The sequence below is a fragment of the Nomascus leucogenys genome, chromosome 5, assembly GCF_006542625.1.
Source record: "Nomascus leucogenys isolate Asia chromosome 5, Asia_NLE_v1, whole genome shotgun sequence".
NCBI lineage: Eukaryota > Metazoa > Chordata > Mammalia > Primates > Hylobatidae > Nomascus > Nomascus leucogenys.
In genome coordinates, this window is record NC_044385.1 from 17,178,515 (window position 1) to 17,202,388 (window position 23,874).

General features: G+C 46.8%; 1 protein-coding gene across 3 annotated transcripts in view; it reads left to right on the top strand.

Annotated features, from left to right (window-relative positions):
* The first annotated feature begins 7,499 nt into the window (after positions 1-7,499).
* C5H1orf198 (chromosome 5 C1orf198 homolog) overlaps positions 7,500-23,874 on the top strand; it is a 31,410-nt gene continuing 15,035 nt past the window's right edge. Inside the window, exons 1-2 of one of the 3 annotated variants that reach the window (XM_030812706.1) lie at positions 7,500-7,572; positions 20,659-20,709. Coding sequence is in view for 1 of the 3 variants with exons in the window: in XM_003267250.4 (XP_003267298.2) it covers positions 7,841-8,173; positions 20,659-20,709 (384 nt within the window). In the remaining 2 variants the exon portion in view is untranslated. Of the gene's footprint in view, positions 7,573-7,707; positions 8,174-18,761; positions 18,924-20,658; positions 20,710-23,874 lie in introns of those variants that run through there. The other 2 variants (XM_003267250.4, XM_030812707.1) reach the window with 2 other exon arrangements.

The window sequence follows — 23,874 nt, forward strand, 5'->3', positions numbered from 1 at the left end:
GAGCTTGTTTAATGTCATCTATGAGGCTGCAAAGTGTCTGAGCCAGGACATAAACAAACCTAGGGCTTCTGCCTCCCACCAAGGTTCTCTGTGCCCTGTCTCCCTGGAGGGGAAATTTCCCAAGAGTGCTGAGTTTTTTTTTTTGTTTTTTTTTTTGAGACAGAGTCTTGCTCTGTCGCCCAGGCTGGAGTGCAGTGGTGCTATCTTGGCTCACTGCAAGCTCCGCCTCCAGGGTTCATGCCATTCTCGGGCCTCAGCCTCCCAAGTAGCTGGGACTACAGGCACCTGCCACCACACCCGGCTACTTTTTTGTATTTTTAGTAGAGACAGGGTTTCACTGTGTTAGCCAGGATGGTCTCAATCTCCTGACCTCGTGATTTGCCTGTCTTGGCCTCCCAAAGGGGTGGGATTAGAGGTGTGAGCCACCGTGCCTGACTGAGTGCTGGGTTTTGAGCCAGACCTTGAAGAAAGTAATGGATGTCACTGGCATGGGAGAAAGAGACAGTGTTCTGGGCAGCATGAAAGACCTGATCAAAGGCACAGAGGAGAGACCCAGAAAGCTTTGAAAAGGACAGCAAGAGGCAGGCTCCCTGGACGCTGGCTGCACAGAGGTGAGGGGAGGAGGTGACAGATGAGACAGCGACTGCTCCGCTCTTACCAAAGTCACCCACAGCTCCTGAGTCATGAAATGACATGACACTAACAATATCTGGGATATGATGAGGTGGTGCAGTGCAGAAAATGGATTTGAGTAGGTTGGGACTCAAAGGCAGTGATGCGGGCTCTTGTCCTTATGCACAGTTGTCCACCAGCTCATGCTGATTTCCTCTGAGGCAGCGAAGGGTACCCTGAACACAAGTTTTGTTTTAAGGCGTCCTTGTTTGTGCTCCTGGAGGCTCCGGTCTGGTAACCTGTCTGTGAGTCACGACAGGGAACAACGCTGTATTCAAGGGTGGTGACATGTTACCCTAGAACACTGGTACAGTTACCCCCATCTTAAAGAGAAAGGAATGGAGGCACAGACAGGTATTTAGCAGAAGATATTTGTGAGCCACACCTTGCCTTTTAGCCCACGTCTGTGGTGGGTAGGTGGGTGATGACGGTGCCCCACTTCAAGCACACACCACTTCACTGTCTTGGGGCTTTTCACCAAAACGTTTGAATCTTGTCAGCCCCCAGGCCTCCCAGGGATGCCCCAGAGCAACTTTCAACCATGGGGAATGGGAATTGAGTCAACGGATAAAGATCCCAGCCTCCTATCCCACCAATTTCAAAGTGTGGTCCCGGGACCAGTAGACCAGCACCATTTGGAAACTTGTTAAAAACAAAAGTTCTTGGCCAGGCACAGTGGCTTATGCCTGGGATTCCAGTGCTTTGGGAGGTCAAGGTGGGAGGATCGCTTGAGTTTGAGAACCATGTGGGCAACATAGCAAGACCCTGACTCTATTAAAAAGAAAAAGAAAAAAAAAAAGGGACCTACGGAATCAGAAACTCTCAGGGTGGCGCCCTGAACTCTGATTTAACAAGGCCACTGTGCCATGCTTGAGCTTCAGAAGCACAGCTCGAGGAGCTGAATGTCTCTGCTGGTGTGTTCTATTTTAGCTGCTGTCTTCATCCCGTTGTTCTTAGTCCTAAAGTACTCCTTCAAGCCAAGCTGGGAAAGAAAACAGAAGTTAGTTCTTTGATAGCAGGTTCTCATTAAAACATAGACAAAACATCTAACTAATAGAAAAATGTCTAACTAATGGACAATATCTGACCAATGTGATTTCACAGTGCCTGTTGCAGAGGAGATGCTCAATAATGTCAATTTCGCTTTTCCAAGCAGGGAGATCAGATAAAACGTGAGAATATGGTAAGCACAAATGCCAAAGAAACAAATATAGAATTAATTATTTTAAATGATAAAGTGAATTTCTACTGGAAGACACCAGTAAGACATGAGTAGAACAGAGAGTATTTCCCTGTTGATGTGCCCTGTGAACAGCCAGGAGTGCACACAGAAGGGGAAGACCATCATTCTGTCTTTGAGAGTGAGCAGGTTGGGCTCAAACAGGGTGTGGCAGTTTTCTTGTAGAGGTTTATTTCTCTTCTTTGAGACCAGCCGGACTTGCTGTCTCTCTCTCTCAATAAATTTTTTTTTTGTTTTTTTTAGAGACAGGGTCTTGCTTTGTCACCCAGGGTAGAGTGCAATGACATGATCATAGCTCACTGTAGCCTCAAACTCATGGGCTCAGGCAATCTTCCTGCCTCAGTCTCCCGAGTAGCTAGGACTACGGGTGTGTGCCACCATACCTGGCTAATTATTTTATTTTATTTTTGTAGAGATGGAGTCTCACTGTGTTGTCCTGGCAGGTCTCAAACTCCTGGCCTCAAGCAATATTCCTGCCTTGGCCTCTCAAAGCACTGGGATTAATGGATTTTTTCAATGGGGCTGGCCTAGGGAGAAGAGTTCCAGGGCTATGACTGTTAGCCAAGATGTCAGACGTGTAATGGGAATGTTGGCCATCACTTCGGGTATTCGATTGTTACACTGACAAATTAGTGCTATGTTTGACTTGACTTCCAAGTAAGTGACTTGGAAACTTTAATAAATTGTGCCCTTAAGGTCAGTTTTTAATATCATTATTATTACATCCAACAGTTAACCTTAGACACATCAGTCCAATGTTACAGATTTAACAAAAGACAAAGGAACCCTGTTCCGTGATCTCAATTCCGTCCCAAACTATGAGGTGCGCAACTACAAAAATAAAATAAAATAATTAGCCAGGTATGGTGGCACACACCCGTAATCCTAGCTACTCGGGAGACTGAGGCAGGAAGATTGCCTGAACCCATGAGTTTGAGGCTACAGTGAGCTATGATCATGTCATTGCACTCTACCCTGGGTGACAAAGCAAGACCCTGTCTCTAGCAAGCTTAGGTGAGTCTCTTCTGCTGATGCCTCAGTTTTCTTTTCTGTAGAGAGGGAATTAATGATGCCAATTATGGAATACTTATTCATTCCTTCATAATTCATAATTCCTTCACTATGAATAAGGCATTACTGTTTACAACAGTAAACAAGACAGATAAGGTTCTCCTTATTGTAAAGTTTGCATTCTAGTGGTCACTCAAGAACATTGCTGAGGAAAATAACTGAAATGACACTTGCCAAGGAAGAACTCCACAGCTCAGGACACCAGAGACAGTTTGACTCGGTTAAAGCACTTGTTGCTATGTCTCCCTAATTTTTTGTCTGTTTTTGGGCAGGGGGCGGGGGCGGGGGCGGGGGCGGTGGGGACATCTCTGTCACTCAGGCTGGAGTGCAGTGGCGTGATTTTGGCTCACGGCAGCCTTGACCTCCCCGAGTTCAAGTGATCCTCCCACCTCAGCCTCCCAAGTAGCTGGGACTACAGGTGCACACCATCACACCTGGCTAATTTTTGTATTTTTTGTAGAGATGGGGTTTCGTCATGCTTCCCAGACTGGTCTCAAACTCCTGGGTTCAAGTGATCCACCTGCTTTGGCCTCCCAAAGTGCTGGGATTACAAGTGTGAGCCACCATATCTGGACTCCCTAATTGCTAAGAAAAGCATTCCAGGAACGAATATCATGTTGTCTTAGTCTGTATTCTGGTTAAAACAGTACACTTGAAACTAGGTAATTCATAAAGAAAAAAAAAGGTGGGAGGGGGTACGTGATGAGAAATTCCTTAATGGGTGCAATGTACATTTTTCAGGGGATGGTCATCACTAGGCGATATATCCATGTAACAAAACTGCATTGTACCCCCTTAATTTATACAAAAAGAAAAAGAAAAGGAATTCATTTCTTACAATTATGGAGGCTGACAAGTCCAAGTTTGAGTGGCTGCATCTGGCGAGGTCTTTCTTGCTGGTGAGGACTCTCTGCAGAGTCCCCAGGTGGTATAGGGCATCCCATGGTGAAGGGGCTGAGCATGATTGTTCATATTTCTCTGCTCTTCTTATAAAACCACCAGTTGGCTGGGCGCAGTGCCTCACGCTTGTAATCCCAGGACTTTGGGAGCCCAAGGTGGGTGGATCACGAGGTCAGGAGATCGAGACCATCCTGGCTAACACGGTGGAACTCTGTCTCTACTAAAAATACAGAAAATTAGCCGGGAGTGGTGGCAGACACCTGTATATAGTCCCAGCTACTCGAGAGGCTGAAGCAGGAGAATTGCTTGAACACAGGAGGCGGAGGTTGCAGTGAGCTGAGATCGTGCCACTGCACTCTAGCCTGGGCAACAGAGTGAGACTCTGCCTCGAAAAAAAAAACAAAAACAAAAAAACCAAAACACACACACACACACACACACACACACACACACCCCAAAAAAGCCAAAAACAAAAAACCCACCAGTCCCACTTCCATGACAACCCATTAATCCATTAACCCAGTATTGGTCCATGAATGGATTAATCCATTCATGACAGCAGAGCCTTCATAACCCAATCAGTTGTTAAGGGCCCCACCTCTCAATACTGCAACACTGAGGATTTAATTTCAACATGAACTTTGGAGGAGACAAATATGAAACCATAGCACATATGAAAACCTGAGGTTGCTTACACAGACCCGGCAGAGTGTGCTCAAGGCCCTGGAGAGCCGATCTTGTGTGGGACCCTGATCATTCATCACCCACAGAAATAATGCTGTTCCCACACCCTTTTCATCTCCCCCCATATTGCTTAACATAAAGTAGCAAATGCCTCAGTAAAATGCTGATGATTAAAGGGATACCCTTTGGACCACTGCAAGGTTTGAAAGCATTTCCGTGGGTTGGGGACCACGTGTTAGCCTCTTCATTTTGTGAACAGCGAGAGTCTACTGGCTAAACCGCATTCACAAAGAAAGATAATTTAGGCCGCCTCCATCCAAATTCTTACCTAAGAAGATGTTACAGACTAAAGGCTTGTGTCCCCTCAAAATTCTTATGTTGAAACCCTACCTAATACCAATGTGATGGTATTAGGAGGTGAGGCCTGAAGAAAGAAATTAGGACTAGATGAGGTCATGAGAATGGAGTCTTTAGGAAAGGGATTTGTGCCCTGCAGGAGTCATGAGAGAGCTTGCTGTATCCCTCTTTCCACCATGTGAGGATATAACAAGAAGCTGGCAGTCTGCAACCCAGAAGAGGGCTCTTACCAGAATCTGATCACACTGGCATCCTAATGTCAGACTTCCAGCCTCCAGAACTGTAACAAATACATGTTTGTTGCTGAAGTCACCCAGTCTATGGTACCACGTCCCAAAGGGACTGAGACAGGTGCTTAGCACTACAGCCATCCCGAACTATTTTACCTGAAGTCTTGGTCCATTCGGGCCACTATAACAAAATACTATAAACTGAGTGGCTTATCATCAATAGAAATTTATTTCTCACAGACCTGGAAGCTGGGAAGTCTGAGATCAAGGCACCCGCAGACTTGGTGTCTGGTTCTGCTTCCTGGCTCATAGGTTGTGCCTTTTGATGGCACCTTCTTGCTGCATGGTCACACGGTGGATGGGGCAAGTGAGCTCCCTTGAGTCTCTTATAGGGGCACCAGTCCCATTCATGAGGGCTCTGCCCTCCTGACCTAACCATCTCCCCAAAGGCCCCACATCATCTTACCAGTTAGGATTTCAACATATGAATCTTGGGGGGACATAGACATTCAGACCATGTAACCTAATGACATATTTGGAGTTTGGCTTTTTTTTTTTTTAAGACAGAGTCTCCCTCTGTCGCCAGGCTAGAGTGTTGTGCGATCTTGGCTCACTGCAACCACCGACTCCCTGGTTCAAGTGATTCTCCTGCCTTAGCCTCCCAAGTAGCTGGGATTACAGGCACGTGCCACCACGCCCAGCTAATTTTTGTATTTTTAGTAGAGATGGGGGTTTCACCATGTTAGGCAGGGTGGTCTCGATCTCCCGACCTCGTGATCTGCCCACCTTGGCCTCCCAAACTGCTGGGATTACAGGCATGAGCCACCGTGCCCGGCCGGAGTTTGGCTATTTTTATTCCCTCCAGGAGTAGATAAAGATATCTGTAAAAAAAAAAAAGTTTCTAATTTCAGCCAAGTCATCTGTTAGAGCCATATTTTAATTCCCCCGAGTTTCTTCTTATAATATGGAAGAATTTTTCTTTTAGTTACTCCCTTATCATCCAGATCATGGACTTTGCATACTTTGGCCAATGTCCCTGAATTATCTCATGCTTTTATTATCTTGAAAACTTCTTTGACAATCAATTATTGCCAGACCCAAAACACCTCATGGGGTTGTGGGTTTTTTTTTTTTTTGAAAGCAACAATTATTTCCACAACTGCTTTGAAAACAGTATGAGACTAAGTTTCTAAGGGTACAGACAGCTTCTTATGTGAATATCAAAGCAAGCCCGGGGATGTTAATTAATTTCAAGAATATATCTTTAAACATTACCTACATTATTAAACAAGGATTAGAGGAGAGAAATCAGTGGGATTCAGGCCAGCGTACTGAGCTTCTCTAGCATCAACTCAAACAGAATATCATACTCCAAAAAACTGTCCTTAAACTTCCGGTCTCATAAATAATCCGCCACTTACTGTGGAGACTATATTTGGTGGTTCTTGCCTTTCCCTGCTTCAATATATTATGTTGTGAACATTGTTGATAATAATGTCTTTAACTGTAGAGCCTGCCACATTCATGACATTCCAAAAATATTCTGAGGATTTCTGGGCCGGAAGATGAGGCCATCTCACATTTAAAATAGGACTTTGCAAGTTATTTCTACTTTTGTGTTCAGAATTATCCAGGCAAAGACCCTGGATAACAGCTGAAATGCTGGTTTTTGTTTTTGTTTTTTTATTTTACGAGTGGACACAATTCTCACCTGAGTCCTGTTAGTCTTGTTAAAATCAGTAGATGGGGAAAGGGGGTTGGGGGAAGCAGGGGCTCTCTATAATTTTAATTTTGTGGTCTGTCTGGGACACAGCTCAAAATTACAAACCCTGGCCCCCTACCTGTTGGGATGTCGCCTCTGAGTCTGAAAGCTTTCTGCGCCTCTTTGGTTTGTTTGCAAACATCGAACTGCCAGGAGTTCTGAGCTCCTTGGGCTGGGGAAAGGCACCTGGGCCACCGGGTACTTCATGCACCCTCCTGGTCCTGAGGGGCGGCGGGAGCTGACTTCTGAGCACCAGACGCCCCGCACGGGTCCAGCCTTCCAGGTCGCCCTCAGGCCTCCGGGCTGCCCTGCGCCCCCGGCTATCTGCAGCTCACCGCGCCAGGCCCCGGGCCCAGCATCCTGGACGGGCCCAGAGAAAGCAGAGAAGGTGTGGCTCGTCCCAGAAAGGGACAGAAGGAAAGGAGTAAAAACAGAAGCTAGGCAGCCAGCGGTTCGGCCTGAAATGCTGGGGCTTTCTTAGGCTCACTGGAGGTTGAAAAAAGTTTCCTTTGTCAAGCAGTGGCCACGTGGCACTATGGCGGTCACTACCGGGAATTAACCACGGCCACCCTCTCAGAGCGCCGGGCGCGGGCTCGGGGACACGCCGGCCACCACCTGAGCCGGCTAAGGGGAGCCCGAAACCTGCGGGCACCGCGGTATTCCACTATGGAGGCGTAAAGGGGGACTCGTCGGGGTCCGCAAGGGGGTGGCAGGGGGAGGGGCGCGGAGGGAGGAGCTCCCGGGGAGGGGGCCGCGGAAGGCCGGGGTCCCGAGGCTTGGGGAGCTGGGTTGGCTTGGAGACCCGGGTACGCGGCGGTGCAGGCGGGGTTCCCGGAGGGGGCGGGGCTCCGGGCGGCGCGGGGCGGGGCGGGGGCGGGCACACGAGGGGCGGGGCGCGGGCCGGGAGCGGCGGGCAGGCCGGGCATGGCGTCCATGGCGGCGGCGATCGCGGCCTCGCGCTCGGCGGTCATGAGCGGGAACCGGCCTCTGGACGACCGGGAGCGAAAGCGCTTCACTTACTTCTCGTCGCTGAGCCCCATGGCCAGGAAGATCATGCAGGACAAGGAGAAGATCCGCGAGAAGTACGGGCCCGAGTGGGCGCGGCTGCCGCCCGCGCAGCAGGACGAGATCATCGACCGGTGCCTGGTGGGGCCGCGCGCCCCGGCGCCCCGAGACCCCGGGGACTCGGAGGAGCTCACGCGCTTCCCCGGCTTGCGCGGGCCCACGGGCCAGAAGGTGGTGCGCTTCGGGGACGAGGTAGGTGCGGGCCTGGCCGCGGACCCTCTTCCCCGCCCGACGCCCCGAGGCGCCCCGGCCCGGTGGGCACCTGCCGGCGTGAGGCCGCCCCCGCTGGTAGGGGCTGGAAAGGAAAAGGCAGGAATGGCAGTGGGTGGGAGGGGAGCCCCAGAGCCGAAGTTCGGGGTATGGGGGCTCCGCTGGGGGAGTTGGTTAAGAGATCGCCGAGAGGTGGGGTCGTTGAAGAACCTCCATCTAGACCTGATCGCCGGCTGGCACGGACTCCAGAGACTTCTCCCGGAGCTGTCGTAAGCGAGGCTGACCAAAGTGGAAACAACAAGCAGTTTTAAACCAGATAAACCTGGGTTTTAATCCAGCTCTGCTACTTACTACCTGTATGGCGGTGGGTGAATTAACTTCTTAAGAGCCTCAGTTTCCACTGTGTAAAACAGGGATAATAACGCGCACCCCGTGCCTGCCCGTGAAGGCACTCAGCATATGATATATACTAACATGAATACTTGTGATGAGATGTATGGGGAAAGTAAAATTGCCAAGCCAGGTAACAAGAAAGAAAAGGTGTCTTCCAAGATAAGGAGGGAAACCCATCTATGACCCTAAGATGTTTTCCAAGTGAGCACAACGCCCAGGGTGTGTTTTAAGGGTGAGCATGGTGACCCTGTTTTCCACCAAAAAACTAAGGGATGATAAGTTTAAATGAGCTCCAGTAAGCCTTGGCCACGCAACAGGGCATGTTTAGGACTCAGATCTAGACACTGTCCAGACTGCTAGAGGGGCAGTCGTTGTGAAGGTAGAAAGGCTGAATCTGTTCCAGAAAAAGCTCAGGGATGACCCACACTTAGTCACAAAGGCCTGAGGCTTCTGTGGGGTTCAGAAACTTGGTCTTCTTTTTCTTAGAAATGTGTTTAACCGAAGCTTGTTTGGTGCCATTAGAATTTGCACTGTGGCTCTTTGGCGTTTCAAACTCAACTTTTGCCGTGAGGAGCAAAGTCAAGCTGAGCAAAGAGTATGAGAATGAAATCGCTCACTGTTAAGGCTGTTTCTTGGGCTAGAGGAAGGAGAAGCTGGGAGAGTTTTTTTTCTGAGGAAGTTGTGGATTGTGGATGGAATTCAAGTTAAGGAGGTTTAGATCAGATTTTCAGGCTTGGGTGTGCTGAGATTTATTAATACGAAGTGCTCATGGTCATAAACCCACTTTAATGTGAGGGAAAAGTGAAATGACTGAAGGATGCTGCCAGTGTTTCTTTATTCTGATGGAATCAAAAGGAAATTCTCTACTGGACTTCAAATTCTGATGGCTTTGCCAGGAAAAACAAGGGTGTGGTAAACTGGGGAGGGGAAAATATAGGTTTTAAAATGTATTCCTAGAGCTGAAACATTTTCAGTGGGAAAATATGCGTATTTATAAAGACATGTGTGCAGTGTTTGCGCCCAGATTTGGGGGATGAAAAAGCAGGCAGCACTCCTTTGGAAGAGTCACGAATAAATATGACAGGAAGTAAACTTCTAAGTACTAACAAATGTTGGAGAGTGACTGTCATTTTCTCTTAGCTTGGTGTCCAGCTAAGAATATCTACACGCCTACTCATGATCAAAAAGCCCATGTCATAGAAGAGCCCAGTATTACTGATGAGGAAGAATGTGGCCAAGTTAATTTTTTATTCTCATTCCTCATCTGGTGCCAGACTGAGCTGTTTCTGAATTTGTAAACTCAATGTGATTTAAAAGCAAGTGGAACTGTGCCGTGCTGTGGTGCCTGCATGTCCTTCCAGGAGCAACTCAGGAGAATTGAATCTCAGCTTTGCAAAACCAGCTGAGAGCATGTTCTGAGATGCTTCTGACCAGCCTCAGCTCAGACAGCAGAGGGGCAGATAGACCCTGAATTTTAACAGAGGTACATAGGAATGTGGCCCAGGGTACATTGTTGCCTGCAGTGGCTGTGTAGGTTAATAGCAGTAGGGAATTTAAATTCCCCTGGGCTGCGCCAGAGGTTGGCACCAAAGTGGAGTCAGTTGTCTCATTGTTGTCCCCAGGAGATCATTCATGGAGGAGGGCCAGCTCCTGGGCACAGGGATGATGGATAAGGACAGGCTAGGCTGCTGAACAGAGGTACCCCCAAATAGGTGACCCCAAGTTTGTCCTAAAGGACTGTAAACGAGATAGAGTGGGGCCCAATGTCTCTTCCCACTTGATAAGTCTTCTGATGTGGTCCTGGGGCCTCCACAGCCCTTTCCGCTGCCCTGAAGGGCACTGCCTATTTCTTTGAATGGTATCCTCTCCCCCATTGCCAGTAATGTTTTTCTATCTCACATAGCAACATTTTAAGTCAGAGCATGCAAATGTAGCCTCCAAATGTGGTGGTCATCTTCTAGACATTTCTTGTGTATTGCAGGAACAAATAGAAATTGATTGTATGATGCTGATCACAGATCTTGGTGGTTTTGAATGTGGTCAGGGGCTCAGTTCACTCACTGAAGTTGCGTGTGCATCTGACAGGTGTGGCATCTGTGTGTGTTTTCATCCTCATCCTCTGGCCTGAGGCCCAGATGGCCCCTTGCCTTGATAACTTAACCTGGTTCCCCTCAGGGAAGGAGGCTGCTGCCTTTGAGTATTGAAGCGGTGAAGGGACCTATCAGTCTTTAGGTTCTTGCTTTCTTGGAAATCAACTGAGCAAATATTTCTCAAGGGCTGTTATATTAGAGACAAGGCATTCTAGCTTAGGGTACTTCATCCTCCCATAATCTTTACTAACTCCTTTAAAAATCCCCGCATGTGAACATATGATCTCAGTAAAAAAGCACAGAAGTATAGCCCCTTCCCACAGCCACCCAACCCCCTTTTGTGGAGAATCTGGAACTGCTGCTGGAAGAACGCTTCTCAACCAGCAAAAGGAGAGGAGCCTGCAGAGCCCCAAGTCCTGGATTCTTGTCCTGGCCATGCCAGCAACAAGGTGCCCCCCCTCTTAAGGGGTAGTTTGCCCCTCTGTGAAGTCTGGTGGCAGAACCAATGGCTCACAGAGTTTCTAGCCAACTCGCTGGCCTGGGCTGGAGCAGGCACAGACATTGGGGATGTGCACTTTGGGTCCAGTATTTTGGTAAGAACCTTAAGGCAGGTTTGCAAATGGATGCTCTTGACAGTCTTTCACCCACGCTGCTTGATTGCTGCGTTCTTCCTCCAGCACAGCAGTAGGGTTTCGGGAATGGTTTACTTTGGGAGGGGAAAGGTTTTTATTTTAGAGGGATCACCCTATCTGCTTCTGCTGTTTCCTATTATCCCAAAGGAGAAAACCCCACACACCTCTGAATTGTTAGGAATGTGTTGCTCCCTGCTCCTGCTCCCAATCTCCTTGTCACTGATCTAGCGAGATCTGAGTACATGGTGAGAGTTACAGGGTTCCGCGTTCTGTGATACATTCTTGGCTCCAGATGGGCCCTAAGCAGATGACTGGGGAGGTTTGGCAGCTGGTGCGTCTTGTTCGCGTGGACCTACTTGCCTCTTCCATTTCTCCATACAGTGAAGCTGGGCAGGAAGGATGTTTCAATATCCCCAATCGAGGTTTCACATGTTGTGGAACGTGGATTTTTAAAGACCCCGGAGCCAGACAGTTCTGTCCCCTCTTCAACAGCTTGGCATGATCCACTGCCGTGTCCCTCCAGTGCCTTCATCTCTGCCCCTTCATCTCTGTCCCTCCTACAGGAACCTGGGGACTTGCTGTTGCTCTCTTATTCCTCTTGGCCTTAGCTTCCTTTTCTGAAGCTGTTTTTGCCTCCCTATGTCTGCTGCATTGCCTGTGGCTTCTTAGTCCTTAGGCTAGAGGACTCCACAGGTGCTGCGGCTATGGGTGCCTATGTTCAGCAAACTGCTGAGCTGCTACACCCACTCTGTGTCATTAGGGCTATCTGCAAAAGACCTTTCTGCAAACCTAGGGGCCTGTGTGCTGGCCAGCCTAGAGGTTTGCTTTCTAAAATAAACCAATTTATTATAAAAGTTTGCACCTGTACATTATTGTTAAACGTTTCAAACCAGGCAGAAGCAGCATTATAAAACAGCTGGTAGAATCAGTCGCTTCAGAACTTTCTTGAGCCCTACATCTTTGTTAGATTTGAGTTTGGCTGCTGTGTGGCCTCTCAATGCAGGGCCAGTGACACGTGAAGTCTCTTCATCCCCTTTCCCTTTAGTAGAGTGACCCTTTCTTTTTGAAATCTGACATTAAAAAAATAAAATAAAAATAAAAAAAGAAAAAGAAAATTAGGGAGTTGCTTTCTCAGCATTTTGGACTCATTTTTTAAGGAAGGTGGAATGTTTGAATTATGATTCCCACCTTCTGCCTGGTGTATCCATGGATGTTTTAGAAAGGATGGCAGGGTTTTCTGAGTCCCTCTACCTGGGGCCCTGGGCAGGAGTTGAGATGACCCTGCTTCAATTCCAGTTCCACGGGCTGAGAGGAGAGGGCAGTTGGGCCTGTTCTGTGGGCTTTCCTTTCATGTTGTGGGTTCTCTGCCCTGAGTAGCACATGGCCTGGTGCCTTGGGAGCTAAGGTAGCAGCTTAGGCCTCTCCTCCCCAGGCACCTCTGCCTGCTGGCTCCAGTGGGAGGGTGGCCCAGTGGCAGCCAGGGAACAGGTTTAGCAAAGAAATGAAGTGACTTGGTCACTGACATGCAGGGAGGGAGGGCAGGAAGCATGGCGACAAGTGTGGAGTCATCTTTTGATTGATAAGAGTCACTTTTACACTCCAAGCAAGGGATTCCCATAGTACTGGAGAAAATATCTATTTCTTCTTTTTCTTCTTCTGAATAAATGAAGGAAGATGAGACCTATTTGTTTAGACTTCCTGTCATATTTTGCTCATTTCTTTAGCACTTCCTCCACCTACTCTCTATCCTGTTCCCATTACCATGCTCGTGCTGAGTTTTTGTTTTGCTGTAATCTATGGAGGCCTGAGTTTCTGGATTTGTATTCATGGTGGAAAACATGCCCAGTGGTTAAATCAGGGCTGTTTTTCTGTCTTTGGAACTGCAGTGTTGTATTTCCAGTTATGGAAACCCCCTTATCTCAGCAGAGTTAAAAATATTACAAGTCAAAGGGAAAAGCATGGATTCTGTAAATATGTAAACAATACTTGCTAAAAATAAGCAGTTGGTAAAAAAAAGAATATATTTTAATCATTCTTCCTTACACTCCTCTTTTTGAATAGACTTAATTTTTTAGAGCAGTTTTAGATTCACAGCAAAATTGAGCAGAAAGTACAAAGTTCTCATTACCTCTCTGGCTCCCCCACTGTCAGCATCCACGCCACAGTGGTGCATTTGTGACAGCTGATGAACGTACATTGACACGTTGTTACCACCCGAAGTCCATAGTTTAGGGTTCACTCTTGGGTTGTCCACCGTATAGATCTTGACAAATGAATAATGACACGTACCCACCACTATAATATCACACAGAGGAGTTTCACTGCCCTAAAAATTCTCTGTGTTCCACTTATTTATCCTTCCCTCCCCCCAACCCCTGGCAACCAACGACATTTTAACTGTCTCCATGGTTTTGCCTTTTCCAGAATGTAATATGGTTGGATTCGTACAGTATGCAGCCTTTTGAGACTGGCTTCTTTCACTTAGTGATACTCATTTAAGGTACTTCCATGTCTTTGTATGGCTTGGTAGCTCATTTCTTTTTCTTGCTAAATAATGTTCCATTGTCTGGATGTATCACAGTTTACTTATCCAATAACTGAAACCTATTTTGATTGCTTCTAAGTTTTGGCAATTATGAGTAAAACATCTGTGTGTAGGTTTTTTGTGTGGACCTAAGTCTTCAGTTTATCTGGGTAAATACCAAGGAGTGTGATTACCTCACTCTTGTAATATATTTATTTGTAGAGAAATAAATATAGAAATAACTATAGCAGAAGCACAGTTGTGCATGGAGCTGCGGTTGGGAGGCTCTCAGGTGGTCAACATGTCCAGGGTGCTGTCATTATCAGTGACAACAACCAGTGTTGTCACTCGGTAATTAAGCCTTACAGTTGATCCACAGGACAGGCTCTGGCATCTCTGAGGGAGTGATGGGCACGACACAGCTCACCAGGAGCAATGTGTTCCACCCTGGATGAGCCAAGATGGCCAGGCCACCTGGCATCACTAGCATCACTACAGGGTGACACACTCTGCAACCTATGGGACTTTCTGTCCTGCTCACATGCTCTGCTCTCTAAGCCTTATTTCTCTAGCTTGTAGAATTTCTCAGTTTACATTTCTTACCTTCAAGCCAAGATGCCACAGGTGTCAACCAGAAACTCTCCTTACTTATGGACTTCAGGAAGACGATGACTATTTCTGGCATCAATATGCGTGTTGCCGGGTTCCAATATCCTGATGCTGTTTTAGAATCACCCCAGAAAGCCCCTCACTCCCTGCTCAGCTGTTTTTCCTGGAACAGCTTGTGGAGGCCCTAAGGGAACCCCCATGCTGGACAGCGCCCTCTGCAGGCGCTGTCCATCCACACACCAGAAACACTTGCAGAATGTGATGAATATCAGGATGTTTGTTATGGTTGTAGCCTATGGTGTGCTGGTAAATGTTTAACAGCCAGCGCTGGGGGAGTGAGGCGAACTAGCCCTGACTTCTAGCATTTGCCAGTTGCCATGACCAGATACTCCACCGTGGCCTGTTGCACGCTCTCGGCGTGACTCACGGGATGCATAGCTGGGCACCGTGCTATATGGTATTTCCACCTTACACATACAATGGATGCAAATAACCTCAAGACCATGGATAATAGTAACTGTATTGAAATGATGAGTTTCTAGTGTTTATTACTTTTTTGGTGGGGGGGCCACTTTAAAAAAAATTCAGTTTTTAGAGTAGTTTTAGGTTCCAGCAAAATTGAACGGAAAGTACAGAGAGTTCCCACACAGACCTTTCCCAAAATGTACACACAGACATGCATATGCACACAGCCTTTCCCACCATCAGCATCCTAAACCAGAGTGGTGCACTGATTACAATCAATGAACCTGCGTTGTTTTTATCATTGTCACCCGAAGTCTCTGGTTTACACTAGGGGTCGCTCTTGGAGGTGTACACCATGATGGTATCATACAGAGGGGAGCCACTGCCTTAACAGAAATCCTGTGTGCGCCACCTGCTCATGCCTCCCGCCTCCCAGGCTCTGGCAGCCACTGATCTTTTTACTGTCTCTGTAGTTTTGCCTTTTCCAGAATATCATATAGCTGGAATCATACAGTATGTAGCCTTTTTAGATTGGCTTCTTCCACTTAATAATATTCATTTGAGGTTCCTCTGTGTCTTTCCATGACTTTTTATTGTGGTAAAATACGTACAACATAAAATTTACCGTTTTAAGCACTTTTCTGTGTATAGTCCGAGGCATTTAGTACAGTCATAATGTTGCGCAATCACCGTCACCATCCATTTCCAGAACTCATGTATTATTTGAAGTGAAACTATATCCTTTAAACAATTAAACTCTGTATATATTAAACAATAACTCCCCATTTCCTGGCCTCAGTCCCTGATAACCTCTATTCTACTTTCTGTCTCTATGATTTTGCCTACTCTAGATACCTTATATAAGCGGAATCATGATTTTTGACCTTGTGTCTGGCTTAGTTCACTAAGCATAATGTCTTCAAGGTTCATCCATGTTGAAGCATGTATCAGAATTTCCTTCCTTTTTAAGACCGAATAATATTCCATTGGATGGATAGACCACATTTTGTTTATGCAATCATCTGTCAGTGGATACCTGGTTGCTTTCATCTTTTGGCTATTGTGAATGGCACAGCTATAAACATTGGGGTATAAGGATCTCTGAGCCCCTGCTTCCAGTTGTTTTGGGTGTATACCTAGGAATGAAATTGCTAGAACAAATGGTAATTGTATGTGTAATTTTTTGAGGAACTGCCGAACTGTTTTATATAATGGCTGCATCATTTACATTCCCACTGAGAGTGCCCAAGGGTTCCAGTGCCTCTACATCCTACCAATACTTGCTAGTTTCTGCTTTTTGGTAGTAGCCATCCTTGTGGGTGTGGAGTATATTACCTTTATTTTTAATACAATGGATTTAATTGCAAGTTTGTATAATTCGCCTTTTTAATCGCGGCAGTTAAACAAGATATTTAACAACAGGTTCAAGAAATTCCTCGAAATTTTACAATCAGCTCTTGTTAGTTGGTGCAGGCCTGCTCCAGCCCACCTCTGGTTGCAGCCTTGCAGCCTCCAAAAATAAAAGTGTCTAGGAACCACAGAGTTCTTAAGCCCTCCAGTATCCATTTTTTATCAACAAGTAAAGAAGTAAACGCTGGTGATATGATGCAAACATGTATTCCAGCACTATGGGCAAAAAATATATGTTATTATTTTTTAATTCTGTTTCATTTAGAATTGAATGAACATTTCCCAGAGAAGAGCAAATACTCAAGGTCTCTGGGATGTTAGGGGAAAAGATTGTTTGTGTGCGTGTTTATCCCGGAGTCATTGGAGCTGCGCGGGGACTGGCAGAGCCTCTGACATGTAGTGCTGCCCTCTGATAATCGCCAGGCGCCTGTGTTTCTGGTGGCTTTCTATAGCTTCCTCCCTGCTTTTTGGCCTTCTCCTCTGGGATTTGGTGACCTGGGGCATCTTTCTGTCCTGCACTCCAAAGAAGTCATTGTTTCTGGAGAGATTCAGTGCTGCCCATTTGGTATGGATGCCTCTTACGGAATTTGACTCTGAGGATAAGTCCTGGCCAACAATGAAGCCCACTCTCTTGTCGTGTGGCCTAAGTAACAGATGTGTTTTGGCACTTGGATGATTTCAGATCCTAGGCGCCAGAGAGGGGGGTGGGAAAGCCTTCCGAGCAGTCCTAGAAAAAGCATATGTGATTGGTCCAAAAGCATGTGCCTGGCCTCATTTTGGTTGCAGGCTGGTCACCATGGGAGTAGAAGAAAGGACAGCATTGTATGCGTGTGAGTGGGTGCGGCCACTTTGCAATTCTGATTCCATTTGCATCCAACAGCCCAGGGAGCCTGGTCTTGCCGCCAGTGCTTTTTGTGGCTAGAGCGTGCAGTCCACGGCTGACATCAGAGCTTCCATCACATTTTTGTTTGGCATGTTTATTTTTGTTAAGCACTTTATTGTTTTTTATGAGCTCAGAATTACAGAAACCCAAGGAATCTGCCCCTTGACTTCATTTCTTGCTGGAGCAAACAAAAGACTATTGACACTAAGTAGGGGAGAAATCAGTGTGACCCTTTCTCCTCCTGCGACCCCCTTGGAATTTCAGCTAATGTGGATTGCAGTCACTGGAGAGTTGGCTGTCCCCAAGCTCTGGGCTAAGTCTTTGTTCCTCAGAGTCTTGTACTGAGCCACCTTCCAAAGCCAAAAGCCTTATTATTTTAATCTTTGCAGATTTCAAAGGGACTTAAGGTATATAATTAATATTTAGGATCATATCGAGTAACAGGGGAGTCCAGCTCCATCATGCCCCACCCTGGCCAGTGGTCCTGCCCTCTGCCTGCCCCGAAGGTGTTCATGCACTTCCTCTTTTCATTTGGGTGACCAGCGGCCTATCCGATTCTGGATGGAAGGAGCACCTTTGTCAGTTGATTTCCATTTACCTTTTTCCAAAGATCCAAAGCCGGATCTCTACTTAACCATGTGGATGGCCAGCTCTTCCTCCTGGGACTAAGAGCTGTGAAGAGCTGGTGAAGTCTTAGGGGGAGTGTGAGTGTGGGGTGTGGAGGCTGGGGAGGAAAATCAACCTGTGAAAATATCCAGGCTTGTGCAGAGATCATTTATTCACAAAGAGTTAATGAATGATTAACTAAAATAAATAATACTTACATTCCGTCAGCCTCTTTTATTTTTCCCATGTGAAAACAAAGCCCTTCTTGGTTTGATGGCTTCTAAACGGAACTCAGAGGGTTCTGAGGATTTTAGGGACTTTGGTTATTTAGCTTAACTGTACCCCTAGGATGCACACAGAGACATGGACAAGGAGCCCCCTACAGCTGAAGGCTGGCCCTCTGCCTCTGCTAGGAGACATCTAATCACAAAGCCTTGGTAACTCACATTCCTCCAGGCATCCATTTCCATTTTTGGAGGAACGAAGTTTGTGCATTGGGAAGTGACTTGAGTTTAGCTGAAATACCAAACAAAAAGGCAGTGGTTCCTCTCATTTTTAAAGGTTTTGCTTGACAGCCATGAGGCAGTGCAATACCAATCACTTCAGAAGTCAGGATCATAAGCAAATACCATTACAGGAGAGTGACTGTAACACTCTGAGGATGGGGGTCATCTTATTGTACACATGGTCATTAGTTGCACACACTATGTGGTTCTCAGAACTGACTGTTTGATGTACTTTAATGCAGCTTAACCCAGTTTGTAGGGCTTTTCCCCCACTTTTGTAATTCTTAATATTTATAAGTAGTATCTTTGTTAGTGGTGGTTTTTTTCTTGATATAAATATATTCAGTCCTTTTATATGCACTCCTGGGAAAATAAAGACCTGGATTCTGGCCTTTTGACAGTCTCCTCTCTGGGTTTTCCTTGCTCTTTATCCCCAGCATATGTGAAGTATTTGTGCCACAAATGTACCAGTCCCTACTGCACAGAGCCAAGGCACACAGCACAGCCATCAGGACACAGAACTGGATCTCTACCCTGTCGATGGCCGGCTCTTCCTCCTGGGGCCAAGAGCTGTGAAGAGCCTGTGCCCCCACATTGGGAAGTCTTGGGGGAGTGTGAGTGTTGGGAGCGGGAGATGGTGGGGGAAAATCAACCTGTGAAAGGATCTGGGCTTGTGCAGAGTTTGTTTATTCACATATTCTCAAAGAGTGAGTGAGCGTCCGCTATGGGCAGTTGCTGAGTCTTCCGGGCACTGGGGATAGAGGAGCGGACAAAGGCCCTGCTCTGTTGCCCTTGTCATCTAGGGTTGGCCATGCTTGGGCTGTGCTGGGGAGTCATCACACACTTCCTTCCCCGTCCCCGCTTCTTGGGAGTAGGTCTTCAGCTGCCCAGACCCTGGCATGCCTTCGTTATTCGAGTTCAAAGACTGACCTCCCACTGGCCATTCATGTTAGGGGGCGTCTGCACAGAGAATGCACGCTCGGGGTCTGGAAGGCTGAATGTGTACACTTACGTGTTGGTGAGGTACTCCCCCTGTGTGGGCCCTGGCATTTGCCCCCAGTGTCTGAGGCTAAGCTGGGGTGGCAGAGGCTCTGTCAGAAGCTGAAAGAAGAGGGTCTGTGGGCAGAACTGGTTTGCCCTGTAGAGGAGAGGGAAGCCAGACCACCTGACTTAGGGGCGCAGAGTCAGTGTACCTATGGGTGGGAAGAAGACGGTTATCCAGGGATACTGAGGGAAGGACATAAATCACCTGGAGTTTTGGGGAGATACGGATATGAGCTCAGTTTAAAATATTTTGTCCCATTTTAGCCCGTATCACCCAATGTGTCCTGATTTTTCATTCTGAAAATATGTTCCCAGTAGAAGCAGTCAGACATGGTGCACACCTGTAGTCCCAGCTGCTCTGGACACCCAAGGCAGGAGCATCGCTTGAGCCCAGGAGTTTGCCTCCAGCCTGGCCAACATACTGAGACTCCCATCTCTTAAAACAAACAAACAAACAAACAAACAAACAAACAAACAAAAGTTACCCAACTGAAGCTGGACACAGATGAGACATTTACTAGCACAGGAATAACTGCAGGTAGAGGGTAGGAAAGGTGGCTTTCGCAAGTCATTTGTGCAGGCCAGTGAGCAAAACATACTGGATCCAAGGTCAAATTCGTAGCGATTGTTCTATAGGGCTCTTTCTGTCCTGTTCTGTTTGGTGGGGGGTGGGGAGTGATTTCAGAGTTCTTGTTATAATTAGTCACATGGATTACATTGGCGTTTTTCTTCATTGATTCTGCTGATCCATGCCCTCGAGCTCTCCAGTAGGCCTGCTGGGGAGGAGGGGAGCTCCTGTATTGGCATTGACTGGCAGATTATGGCCTGGCATTCTTTTCCCAGATTACTTCATTTAATCCTTACAACAACCCTGCAAGGGAAGTATCATTTTGCTTTTACAAATGAGAAAACTGAGGCTCAAAAAGGCTAAGTCATCTTCCCATGGCCACACAGCTAATCATTGTTCAGGGCTGAATCTGTGCCTGATTCTGCTGAGACCATCAAGCCCTCATCCATTCCTACTCAGCTTATCTATCTGAGCCCATTGAGGGGGCCTCACCGGCATTCCCTGTTGTCTGTTTGGCTGGGGAGGGGAGTGTCTGGCAGCCTCAGCGGGAAAGGTGAGGGAGCAATCTGATCAAGATGGTCAGCGCATTATATTGAGAGTGTCAAAGCATCAGGCTTGTTTAGAGCCAGGAGTTGGGATTATTCCTAAGTTTTGCTTCCCCCACAGTCCTGGGTGGATGTTTGCATGGGGTATGTCTGGGTTTGGATTTCAGACTTATTCTTGATTTTTTATTTCAGGATCTAACTTGGCAAGATGAGCACTCTGCCCCTTTCTCCTGGGAAACAAGGGTAAGTTGGATTAAATTTAGATCTATTTGTTCTTTTAAAAAGAACTGAGTAGTTGTATATTTTTCTTTCAGCATTTGATGGACTCAGAAGACAGCCCCCTGACTGCCAGGCTGCAGGGGATGTGCCCATTGTTGGTAGAAAAGGAGGGGATGGGAGGAGCATGGTGAGGAATTAGGAAACTATTGTGTGTGGTTTGGTGATAGTGAGTTCAAAGTAGTAGTGCTTTCTGCCGGGGTCCAATGACGCCCCATGATGCCCATTGACTAGGACTCCTGGCCAGCTTGGTTAAGGGGGCCAGCCCTCTTGGGGGTCCTGTCTCTGCTCATACCTCTGGTCCCCAGCACTTAGCACCTTGGTGGGAGATGCCCCATAAGACAAAGCTTTGAGCAAATGGGAGGTGACAAGCTGATTGATAGACATAGACATCCATTTAGCTAATTCATCCCAACTTGGATCACTAATTCTGTCTCCCAGTCGTTCTTCTTCTTCATCATTATCATCATCATCGCCAGAGTTGCTTAAGAGCATCAAGCTTCACTGATTTTAATTCATTTTCCCCATCTCCTAAGTTGCCCCAGTAGAAGTACATTCATAAGCAAAATGACTAAAAGACAAGTGTCTTTAACCCAAGGAACAGAAATAAAAGAGATTTTCTGAATTCTAGAACATTTGGTGGTGTGTGTTGGAGGGTTCTTTACGTCATGAGAGTGTGTTATAGACAGAGACGGCGGTGAGCCTGGAATAGGGCTTGGACTGCTGGTCAGATCAGGGTTTTTAAATACTGATACTTCAAGGCACTTGTTTTTTGGTTTTTCGCTTGTCCACATCATTGCTGATCAGAGCCCTCATCCCAGCAGGAGGCCTATGAGGAGAGTGAGCCAGAGTGGTCCATGAAGGACGCTGAGAGGCCCTCATGTTGGCGACTGTGTCTTAAAATGAAATACTGCCCAAGGGTTCAGATGGACAAGGACAGCTGGCACTGTTCTTGGCACACAGACATATTTAGTAAGCTATTGCCGATTGCCCTGGGTGAAGCGAGCTGGCCTCGGGGCATGGGAGCGTGGGACAGTTGAGATGAGTGTTAGAGTTAAGAGGTGGTTTGGGGGAAGATATGGCATTAATGTAGTCTCCCTAGGGATCTGGGTGGGTACTGGTTGCAGGGGTGACCAACATTGTCTTGGGAGAGAGCACAAGATGTTGAGGAGCCGCCTGCAATTGGAATAGCTCCTAAATCCAACACTGGATCCTGTGTCTACTGACATTGCAAAGGAAGTCATAAGTGGGTAAAAAGTGCATCATTACATTGATTCTTAGCCAGGGCCCTCGATATTCCTCTTCTGTGGGATCCCAAACTGGGTAATTGTGAGAAGCACTAATCCTATAGATGATATCTGGCGGTAATAGCCAGATAGATTCTCTGTGTGTTGGAAATGAGCAGCCTTGGGTATGGTGGCCCAGAAAGCAGTGCAGATTTTCCTGGACTGGGTCTGTCTTTGATGATATCATAGTGATAAAGGCAAAGGAAAGTAAAGAATAGTTAAAGTGTCCTAAGACCTAAGCTCATCATGTTCCCCACGAGAATATCTGTTCTCTTAAGAATTTACCTTGTTAAATGTTCCCGAATCGTCTATTTGTGGGACAGGACATTTCATCTTTTATTAACTTGGCATAAATGACATTCTGGGACAAGGTGGTGCAGCTCCTCGAGTGGCCGCTGATACAGGCACAGCTGCTGGGGCCAGAATGGGAAACAGGTGCCTGGAGAAGGTCTCGAGAACAAAGAGAGCAAGTACAGTCCACTTGGATCACACTTGTGCTGAGAGGCTCATTGTCCACAGATGCCAGCATATCTGGTCCCTTAGGAACCAGTGTAAATTGAGGAAGCTTGCTAAAATCTGGTTAACATGTGTCAGTCATCGTAACTTGCATCCTTTTAGTAAAGTGTAGTCTTCATAGCTCAGAGTTTGCAGTTTCATTTCATGTTCCTTCTAGATGAGAGTTCCAGTTTGTTTTACAAACTGTTGGGCTCACTCTGTGTACTCACCTTCCTGTTTGCTCTCTCGAGGTCAGACTTACTATAGTTTACTACTAGAAACATCTAGGGGCAAAGTAGAGGGTATCTTGGAGAGCAAGGGAGCTGTCCCTTCCTCCTTCTTCACTAGGCAGTGCTGAGTTTTAAAAAGCCCATCACTCATTCCTCCTTAGTCTTAACCCTGGAGTGCCCGGCCACCTTGCTTGAAGAGATTTGCCAAACTCTTCGTAGGATTTAAAGGCTTATAAGATCCTCATCGAAAAGCCACAAACAGGAGGTGGCTTTAGTGAAGGTAGGACCCCCCCCCAATCCCCAATTGCAGGACTGGAGGGAGACTTGGACCCCATTTCTTGTTACCTCTCAATTGATGCCTTCCTCACTCTATCAGTTCTCTATAGATGCATAACAAACTTAGTGGCTTGAAGCAGCATTTTATATGCTCATGATTGTGTGGGTCAATGGTCAGAGCAGGGCTCAGCTGGACTGTTCTTCCGTTGGCCTTGCCTGGGATCACTCATGTGTCATCTGATTGCCTGATGGGAGCTGGGTGCTCTGAGAACCTTGCTCATGTGTCTGGTTGGTGCTGGCTGTTAGCTGGGCCCCATGTCTCCAGCAAAGCCAGCCTGGACTTCTTCACACAGAGGTGGAGAGATCCGTGTGTCGGAATGGAAGCCTACGAGGACTCTTTTGAAGCTTAGGCTGGGCAACTGCATAGTATCACTTCTGCTCTGTTCTGCTGGTCAAATCAAGGCACAAGCCAGGCCAGATTCAATGTGTGAGGAAAGAGATTGCACCTCTTGATAGAAGAGCTGCAGAGAGTTTGCACCCATTTTTAAATCTAAGATTGTATGATGTCATTCATTCCATGGTTAACCTTGGCCATTTCTTTCCATTTTTAATTAATCACTCATTGATTTTTTTAAGTTTTATTTTTAATTGTGGCAAAATACACACAACGTAAGATTTTCCATTTTCATCATGTTTAAGTGTATAATCTAGTGGCATTCAGTATGTTCACATTTTTGTGCAAACACCATCATCCATCTCGAGAACTCTTTTTAAAAATTATTTTTTAATTGACAAATGAACAATTATGTATATTTATGATGTACAACAAGATGTTTTGATACGTG